The sequence below is a fragment of the Hyposmocoma kahamanoa genome, unplaced genomic scaffold, assembly GCF_003589595.1.
Source record: "Hyposmocoma kahamanoa isolate Upper Pololo Valley unplaced genomic scaffold, ASM358959v1 76, whole genome shotgun sequence".
In the NCBI taxonomy this organism is placed as follows: Eukaryota; Metazoa; Arthropoda; class Insecta; order Lepidoptera; family Cosmopterigidae; genus Hyposmocoma; species Hyposmocoma kahamanoa.
Genome location: NW_020653900.1, coordinates 5,326,742 through 5,337,525, shown reverse-complemented (window position 1 = coordinate 5,337,525; position 10,784 = coordinate 5,326,742). Strand labels below are relative to the sequence as shown.

Genomic DNA, 10,784 nt, shown 5'->3' with positions numbered 1-10,784 from the left:
TGCTCAGAAAAATTCAATAATTTAGTTATATTATGTATCTTCAGTTACTAGAGTTGCATGTTGTATTTTAAGTCGAATAAAAGGTTTAAAGTTATAAACATATTGGCAAGCCCGTTCTGGTGTTATAACTATACAAAAATATTATTATACAATGTGTACCGATCCTTAGCTACATTGTTTTGCAGACGAAATTGTAATATTGTTTAAAATATGAAATTTTATAGAAATCTACACGATGTAATAATAAGCTCTTTAATAATGGAATAGGGTTCAGTAACTTCTTTCAGAACTGAATTTTGTACGAGTGAAATTTATAATCTTTAGATGCTTAAATGATTCGTTTATTATAACTTATCTCTTATTTACTTGGGATCTAAAGGTAAACGCATGCCAGCAGCATTTTGTCGTGTAATATGCTCTGACTGCAAATAATTTTCGTATTTTTAATCCTCGACGCAAAAAGAGGGGAACAAGTAAGTTTAAAGCCTTTACCTATAGTAGTAGAAGAGCTCCGTGGGAAAGAGTTCTTCCAGGGAAGTACTGCCACCTTACCTATTTCTGCCAAGCAGTAATGTCAGCATTACTGTGTTCAGTTTTGAAGGGTAAGGGTGCTGGAGAAATTACAGGCATATGGGACTTGTCAACTTATGTCTCAGGGTGACGGGCGCAAAGGCAGTGCGCTCAGATCTTTGCGATTTAAAGCTCTGAGTGGCATTGCAACTGTTATGGATAGGCGTGATGTTTACCATCATGCGCACAACTTGTTCGTCCCGTCACTTAATATTACATAAAAAATTATAATATAATCGATGTAGTTCTTAGCTATGTTCGATGAACGTCTGTTCAGCTGCTTAGGCTGCGCCGAGGCAACGATACGTAATTATGAAACAATTGCGTTCGTTTGATTCCTTCCTCTATCGTCATTACCAAAGCTTTAGTTATGAAACTGATGTATGAGATATTTAAGGAATTCACGCTATAATTTATATACTTCAGAAACACTATCGCTTGTAGCGATCTGCCGATACTAGCCAGAGCCGCCACGCTTCCCCCTGTCCGCTTTAGTCCTGCTTCGGCCGTCAGACGTGGAGGTTGTGTCGCATGGAATTATACACGGCTTTAAAAACGTATGCCACTCGCACACACGGATCACACAGAGTACCTAAAATCAATTAGCTCCAGAAGCTCGGTACCCTCTTAAAGATCATCTCTTATCCTTTTAGAGAAGCGGATCTAAGTAATAAAATCAAGATTTATTTTACATGAAAATTGGAATGGTAGTGGAAATCCGATGGCATTACAATAATATAGTAACCCTGATCTGATGCTACAATCACGACCGGCTATAGATTATAGACAGTAGAACTAACGTGTTTGAGCTCATTAATTTGATGTCGGCGAATTGCAGATGGTGACTTTATTGAATTTTTTGAGTGCACTGTTTTATTATGAAAACTAACGTGGTTATCACACATTATAATATAAAAGTGACGGGACTTACTCGCGTAGTATTTTAATCGGAAGCGGTCCGACTAGTTTCGACCATAATCGACTCTTCTTCAGTGGTCGAGTGCAACGTTCGCGACCGCGTCACGTCTAGCACTGCGCGCTGCGGCTCTCTGCGCGCGCGCCGATGACGCAGTCCGCAGTGGGGAACTCGTGAGGTTGATTCTTCTTGATCGAATTCTTCTTCGCTACTGCTGTCCCGACAACAATCCTACGGACAGCAGTAGCGAAGAAGAATTCCAGGACGCGCTGACGCAACGTATCAGAGCCGCAGCGCGCAGTGCTAGACGTGATGCGGTCGCGAACGTTGCACTCAACCCCTGAAGAAAACCATCGATTATGGTCGAAACTAGTCGGACCGCTTCCGACTAAAATACTACGCGAGTAAGTCCCGCCACTTTTATATTATAAAGTGCACTGTTTTGTGTCGGGGATTTTTTAATTCAGTTCAAGAATTGATACTGCCTCAGCTGGAATTCAAAATTTTCTTGTACTAATATAGTTCATTTTGCTTGGGTCGAGCGGTGGAGACACTGGGTTTATTTCAGAATGTATTTTATTAAAAACGAAACTAAAGCCATTTCAAAAATGTATATTGTATACTATACGTGTTCTACTTAGTTCAGTTGATATAAAAAATCGTTGTTATATGTAAAATCCCTATTGAATACATTGTTTTTCTTGTAAAATTTCGAGGTAAGTTTGTTTTTTTTTCCTATTTTTTTAGGAATCGTGTTTTCACACCGTATACTAATCAATGCATGTCCTCAATTTTACTATATATTTTGATTATTATTATTATTTGATAGGTTGTATCGACGTGTTATTAGTATCATTGCTAATATTTTTTTTGAGCACCAGAACACTGCTTGGAGAGGAAGTAAAAAACATGAGGATATTAACATTTAGTAGAAGAAACAATCACGTATTCCAGCGAATATTCCGTTAAAAACTCCGCTAAAAGTGCGGTGCGTGCGTGCGTATCATAACAGTTTGCGGGATAAGTTGACCTTTATGAAAACTTTACGCGAAACTTTATATTAATACGTCTACCAGAGACTTGTACAACTTACATATTACTAAGACGTTTTATAAATATTAACTCTACATAATTTTATGCTTACAGGCACTTGCCTATAAGACAATTTCGTCTGCAACAAATCGCTTTTCAACCTACTTACACGACATCACTTTTATCCAATAACTCATTATTGCACCCTTCCTCCTGCTGTCATATATGATATTCCCTTAAAGGTTTAACAGATTCAGCTGATGACCTTGGCGTGGGGTCAACTCCAGAAAGACCGAGGGAGCCACTTCTTCGGACAACTAAAGTCTTCGTTCCATAATCAGTGACAAAGTTGTCATTCCGTGTTGGGGTATGTGCCCTGACGCTCTGATAGCCACAGCAGAGAGGGTATTTTGAGGTCAGAATTTTCTTGAAAGCTTCTCTGAATTCCGTGTTGAAGATTGAATAAATGATCGGGTTAAATGCTGAGTTGGAATAGCCGAGCCAAGTGAGAATTTTGAAGGCTAGATCTGTAACAATATAAAGTTAGTTAAGATTGTTTATTGGAATACTTGTGAAACCTAAAATTAACTTATAATACCTGTCAGATCCAACGTCATCTTTGAAAATGTAAATATGTCTCTTTATACTAAAAGTTCCTTCACAAAATTTTGGCAGACGCTTTCAATTAAAATTATTTACCAGCATTAATTTAGAGTTAATTGAAGCTAAAAAGGCTTTACATCATTAACACATATAAGTATCGTCCAATAATAAAATCACTATAACTTTTATAAAGAATGTTTGTGGAATTATTTGCCAAGTTTTATAGAAATTGGTTAACGGAAAGGGGGTGAACATCAATAAATCGGATGCATCTCTTATCTTACTTTTGTGTCTCTTAGAAGTGAAATATTTTCGTCAAATTTGTATGAGACCACTACAGAGGTACTCCCTTGAAGATAATTACCAGTCTACATTTTTATCGCTATTGCGTAATAAATTTCGAAAATATCAAATCAAATAGGCCGCTTACACAGATTAAGAGTTTCTTACCACGGTTTCTTACCAATAAACAGAAATCATAAGTTCTATTTATTTTCCCGATATTTCGGTTTTCGATACGCCCCTGAAGCGCTTCGAAATAGCGGGAAAATATAAAAAAACTCATACCGTGGTAAGAAACCCGTAATTAGTAATAATCGTTTAAAATATATTGAACTAAATATTTACAGAAAATACTTAAAATACCTAAACATTAAATATAAATTGATATAAAATGAAAAAGCGACAAAAGGTTACAATTATAATATTATGAAATTTGTGTCAATACTTTTTAAACTCATTTCATTTCTGATTTTGACTCGCAAGTTGCCTCTATTCATAGCTTTGAACATGTCAATCAATATTAAAATATTGTAAAATCGTAATTACTAATTAAGTTACAAGTTAACTAATTCATTGAATTGACTCTCAAATTGATGAACTCTCAAACTTTTGCTGTGAATTTCTAGGAACTGCCAATAATTTTTGTTAAGAATTTCTGAACGCTGAACTTTATAAATTTTCATTAAATATATTTAATTTATTTGAGAATTTCCTATATATTTTCAACTTAGACTTGTTTCGTAGCTATTGAATGAATGAAATATTCTAAATTGTACATTAAAGAATTGTAATGACAACCGAACAGTAGACTAATTATTTTTTATGGTAAGTAATAACATATCTACATTTATATTATAGAGATTGATGTGATGAAAGTAATAACCGACTCAATAAGTCACTTAGTTAATAATTATTAACTGCCTCCGTGACCGAACGGTTACCATGCTAGACTGCCACGCAGAAGTCCTGGACGTCTCGATACCGGACCGGGAGAAACATTTGTATGGCCTACATTTTTTTCTCTCCTAAATTTGGTTGTAATTTGTGGTTGTCTATGTGTGTCCATGCCGCCCGCGATACAGGGTTTCCCTAGTGTGGCGTAATGAGTGTGTGCGTTAAAAAAACAAGGCTACAAAGTGCTCAATGTCCGACTAAAAAATTTGTATTAAGTTTAGTTAGTGATGCGTTTAATAAAAATTCACGGGAGAGTGTAACACTACCTTTTATATTATACTTAGAACGTACGTAAATTATAACTCACAAAATATATTAATTAACAAGTTATTATGACAGTATTTATGTAGCTTCGCCGTTTTCTTAAATGTAATCGTAATTTAGAAAAATCGAAAATTTCCTTTCAACCATTATGTATATTTTTTTCTTAACTATTTAGGTATAGTTACACCCAAAAATAATTTTTAAATATAGGTAACTATGCATACTACTCACAAAACAAAGATGTGAATGTCGTGGTATATCTGCAATATGCGTAAAATTCCTTCAATTCAGAACGTCTGGAATTTTCTTGATGGCAAAATTTTATTCATTTTCTATTGAGCAGCTAACGCGGGTCATCAACATAACAATCAAACATTACTATAGCTCGATATTTTAACTTATGTTTTGAAATGCCTGTGTAAGCTTTAGATTCAGAAATGTGCTGTGTGAAATGAGTCAGCTGAAAAGTATTTTTCGAGAACGATATCGTTGATTCTTTGTTTGTTGGAAAGGAAGTACATCAGTAGTGGTCACAATAAAATTTGAAAAAAGCGTTCCACTTCTAAAGGCGTACAATTAGGGCATAAATCCGATTTATTAGGTTTCACTCACTTTTCGTTCAACAGATTACAATAAAACTTGGCGAATAGATGTAATTTCACAATAATTACAATTTGTTTTGTAAAAATGTTCTAATTATTAATTGAAAAATGTCGTCATCCGTTCTAAATCAAATACATAATTGGGGGAAAATTTTCCAAACAATTACTGTAGTAACATTAAAAAAGTTAAATAAAAAGAAGTTATAGCTACAACTCACCAGGTATACAAGTCTTGCAGAAAGCAGCAACGATGTTAATACAGAAGAACGGCACCCAGCACACGAGAAAAACACCCATGATGATGCCCACTGTGATGGCAGCCTTATGATCGGATACGTGGTACGGCGATGATTGCACGTGTGTGTGCACCTTTGTTCGGACGGATTTCGTCCGGTTATCTGGCATTTGGACCGTACGGGTTACCGCTCGGATGGACTTGACGTGTTTCTGGGCATAGCAGTAGAGCCTGGCGACAAATGAATGAGATTTTATGTTTTTAGATTATGTTAGGTTAGGAGTATAATTACATGGCTTTTGTACTCTGAAATTGCAACATACACACATCAAAAAAAGTTTGCGATCACTTTTAAAACTTGAAATATTTTTTAATTTCTAAAAATATTTCAAAAACCTCTTTAGTGATACTATTATTTGTTTTTAATTTTAATTATTTATTTAATGTTGTACTTTTAACAAAAAAACTATTTATTACATATTTTTTAATAATATTTCCACATATTAAAAATATGTTAAGTTTTCAAACTGATCGCAAACTTTTTTTGATGTGTGTATAAACATACTACTTACATACTGAATTGTCATAAGGGATTTTCTGATTCTAAAACTGAATACCATATTATTAATATCCAAAATAAAAATAAATTATGAAATCACCATTTTGGAGGAAATTATTTTCATGACATTTTTTAAAGGAAAAGGCATGTTTCTTTTAATACATGAAACAAACCACTATTACTGTGGAAGTTTTGCCACGTGACTTATTTCTATTGTTAAGCAGTATTATGAGCATTACTGCGTATTGAATCCTCCACGCTACTTGTAGTCGATAATTGTTCGTTGTCGTTCAACTATTGACCGCTAGATGGCAGCACGTCCCAACTGGCAATAACAGGTATTCAACTTTCAACGATATGCCAACAGGGTATAGTTTAAATTATATTAACAGTTCCGAATTTGTTACTTCTTATTAAATTAGAAACTACGACCAATTATTATCAAGATTTCATAGAGTTTAAAATTCTGCATGTGTTCGTTTTAGCGACAGCGGTTCTGATAGTTATCGAGGTTTAAGAGTTGTTTACATTTTTCGCGTTCTAATATGCTTAATTTTTTCTTGGGCCGAGCGACAGGGACATTGCCATTATTTCAGAATTATTTTTTTTACAAACGAAACTAAAGCCATTTGAAAAACGTATATCGTGTAGTATGTGTATTCTATTTAGTTCAGTTATATATATTGAAAAAAAAAACATTGGCATAAGTACCTATTGTGTACAGCGATTTTTTATAAAATTTTGAGGTAAGTTTGTGTTATTTTTTTCCATCTTCGTGTTTCGACCTCATAATATATATATATATATAATAATAATAAGATATACACTGATCACTGCAGTGTATATCTTCAAATGTACTATATATTTTTTCTAAAGTAATTGATTCAACGCTCACTGTTATGCGGAATCAACCAAAGCCATTTGAGGTAGTATCGACTCAATGTTTTTTCTTCTTTTATGTCTCAGGGTGACGGGCACAGTGGCAATGCTCCTCAGACTCACAATTTCATTAATATTCAAATACAAGGCACCTATAGACAATTATTATGAAACAGTGACCTTAATTTCTTTCTTCCATGCATTTGATTTGCATCTTACAGAAAGTGAGTAACCACCGCACCAGATACACAGTAGAGCTCTTTGTGAAAGAGTTCGTCCAGGGAAATTATAGCAACCTTACCTATTTCTGCTGCCAAGCAGTAATATGAACATTACTGCGTTCCAGTTTGACAGAGTTCGCAGAGAGTTTGGTGTTGGTGAAATTACAGGCACTGTGTCACAGGTGGCTTCATCTTTGTGGTTTAAAGTTCTGAGTAACACTGTAACGGCGTACGACTAGTTTGTCCCGTCGTCGCTTAATATCATTAATTCATTCATATCAAGCACAGTTGTGGACAGGTACTTGACTAATACAAGGGTCAGTGGCGAAGAAATCCAGTCTTGTCGAGAGTCCATGGTTATTCGTTTGAATTTGACACATAAGGCAGTCTCCGACTGGGGCGATGTCAATTCTTGTCAAATTTAATGCTACCAAAACGCAGATGTGTCTATTCTCTACAAAACGGAGGTCCCTTTGACGTGACTCCGACTTTACGTGATACCTCCATACCGATAGCCGATCGTCTACTTATCACCAATAATAACAAGTAGATCAAGTGAGATGAGGTTAAAAGCGTACTTATTTTGTATTAAAAAAAAATCATAAATGCGGCATGTCTACACATCGCTCTGAAACGCGAGAAGAATATTATAAAGTCATAAATAACCCGCATGTGGTGATAACTGTGTAATAAAAAACAAAGCAAAGTAACTGTCGACAATGTAATATGAACTTCTCAGTTTTGAAATGCAAATACTGAGAGCAAATATAATGCACAAGTTCTTGGCATGGGGGTTCCTAGATCTGGGGACTATAACTAAGTAATTATGACTTAACTCGTATAATTAGTTGAGTTGATAAAACTTGAATGATAAAATAAGGTCTGTTCGTAATTTATTAATTTCGTAATTTATTGTTTAGATATTTCTAAACAATAATTCATTATATCACGTTCGGTCAAAATGTGGGTAGCCTTGTAAATATCAAATTTCACCTGCATTTGTTCTAACATTCGTTCAAGAAGTCATTCGCCACCGCTTTACCGTCTCAAACCAAAACAATATCAAAAACAGCATTTTGAGAAAAAGCCGCGTAAAGGATTTTTCGGTCTTTCGGTTTTTTCGTTTAATGACATAAAATGATACATTTAAATTACGTTGCACATTAGATATTAAAGCAAACCATATATCTAGCCATAGTATTTTACTTTGGAAAGTAAGTTGTTTCTATGAAAGGGAATAAATTTTTATTCCTCGTTAACAGTCGAAATATTTTTGTTGTTATGAAATTACAAAACACAGTGTTGAACCTTGCAGCGTTTTGGTTTGACACGATATACTGTCGTTTTTATTGATCAAAATTTGAGCCGCGACAAATGTTAGTAAATCCCTGCTCCTGAGACATTTGCGCGATCTGGGAGTTTTCGCTAACTCTAATTATCAAACCAAATCTAATTGTCAAACCAAAAGACTGTAATGTTGCATACCGTGTTATGTCAAAATATTTTGTATATTTTAAAACTTACTGTGTATTTTACTTTTTAATATCTAATTCAAAAACACTAATACCTCCAAAGTTGAAATACCAGGGTATAGATTAGGCTTGGAGAAATAATATGAGCGCTGTTAAATCAAAACACTGTAAATATAATATAAAAAATATAAAAATTTGACAAGATTGGCATCGCCCCAATCGGAGACTGCCTTGAGCGTCAAATCTAAACGGCTAACCATGGACTCTCAACAAGACTGGATTTCCTCTCCACTGACCGTACTGTCATCGGCATACGCAAAGGTACCTGGAATTAACATATCATTGATATGCAGCAGAAAGACAGTTGCAGACAGTACGGAACCCTCTTTGGCATCTGTCGCCATATGTTCAGAAGAGTAGCCTTCTAAGACCACTCGAATGGAACGTTCACTCAAGAAATCCGAGATCCAATTACAAAGGTCAGTGGGAAGTCCATAACATGGAAGCTTGCTTAAAAGGCTTGCGTGCCAGACCCTGTCAAAGGCTTTAGAAATGTCCAAAGACGCTGCAAGTGCTTCGCCTTGCTTTTCTATAGCTTCGGTCCATATGTGCCAGGCATACACAAGAAGACCCCCAGTAGGTGGTCCTCGATTGCAAATTACGAGTTTAACACAATTAATTGTCATTGGCAGCTATACGAGACACATTATCATTATGACATTGACAATACACTCCTTTAATTTGTTTATACATTTATTTCAATAATAGTGTATATTCAAATATTAAAATTAATATGTGGCTACCCCATAGAACTTTAAATACAGTAGAAATGGTTAGTTAGTGTCTGACGCGTGCCAACTATATAGGTTTCCACAGACCTATCTGAGCTCAGTCGGCCATTTTCGCTTTGTATGGTATGGTTGTGTCATTCTTTCGGGCAAATTCTCTAAAATCCTAGAAAAATGCCTTATTGTGTTGTTTTGGAATTGCAAAAATGCACCAAAAATATCATCGGAAAGCCTTATTTTAATAAATTTTGAAATTACTTAATTTACTTTTTAATTATTTTTATATTTATAATTTTTTTTTGTTACAAGAAACGAAAGTAAAGCTTATACCCCTGCAATAGGGTCGCTTCTTGTTGGAAAACTAAATTAATAACTCCAATTCGTCGAGGTTCAGCAATTGACCACTAGATGGCAGCACACTGATTGAAATTTCAATATTACATCAAAACGTCATAACTTGCAATAATAGGTATTGATGGCATTGAACTTTCAACGATATGACAACAGGGTAAAGTTTAAATTATATTAACAATCCAGAATTTGTTATTTCTTTTTAATTTTAAAACTACGACCAATCAATATAAAGATTTGTAGTGTTTCTAATTCAGAAAGTGTGAATTTTGGCGACATCGGTTCTGGAGTGCTCGAGGCTTAAGGCACTTCCATTGTTTTTTTTCTTCCGTAGGCTGTCTTAGTTAATTGCCAAGAAAGGGTCCTCAAAAAGAAATAAACTATGTACGACAACCTTGTATTAAAGACTGACTATTACAAAAACATGCACATTATTATATGTATAGCTTTGTGGAAGATGGCGTGACGAGTTGGACTCGTATACGAAATCTTGGCCGGTAGCGCGTTAATTCGCGATGAGCGGAAAAAGGGAAGGGAGTAAGTAGCTTTTGCTCTGAAGTGGGACAATAATAGCCAAACAATGAAAAGAAATAATATATCAATTTCAACTCCAATTAAAACAAATTTAGGTTCGAAAAAATAGTTTCATTTCCAGTGTGCTGCAAACACGAGAACCTAAGAACTCATTATAAAATCTACCTATCTCTACGGAGCAATTGCCAAAATGCCAAACCGACATTAATCAGCGATCTGAAAGCCGCTTGCGTATGACAACAGTAATTGTCTCTTAAGTTGATTTGTCAAGAGCTCTTAACTCGAGGGTGTTTTGTAACAACTTCAACTAATTAAATTTCAAGGATTTTCACCGCGATGTGGGGTATAACGAACCGTATTGTTTGAATTTCAATGTTCAGTATGGAGATGAAGCACGTGTGGGAAACTTTAGTTCAGCTTTAGCTTTGGTTGTTGTATCAATCCATTATTGTCTTGTAGACGCCAAAGAAAATAGACATGTGATAAATTTGAGTGATATATACAGTTCTTTATGAACGATAG

The 10,784-nt window shown here is 34.9% G+C and overlaps 1 protein-coding gene across 1 annotated transcript in view; it reads right to left on the bottom strand.

Moving 5' to 3' along the window:
- Positions 1 to 2,510: 2,510 nt before the first annotated feature.
- The window catches only part of LOC113232505 (dopamine receptor 1-like), a 59,423-nt gene continuing 51,149 nt past the window's right edge, over positions 2,511 to 10,784 (bottom strand). The window contains exons 6-7 of the mRNA XM_026467256.1: positions 5,442 to 5,689; positions 2,511 to 3,045 (exon numbers count right to left, since the gene is read on the bottom strand). Coding sequence (XP_026323041.1) covers positions 2,738 to 3,045; positions 5,442 to 5,689 — 556 coding nt within the window. The 3' untranslated portion in view covers positions 2,511 to 2,737. The remainder of the gene's footprint in view (positions 3,046 to 5,441; positions 5,690 to 10,784) is intronic.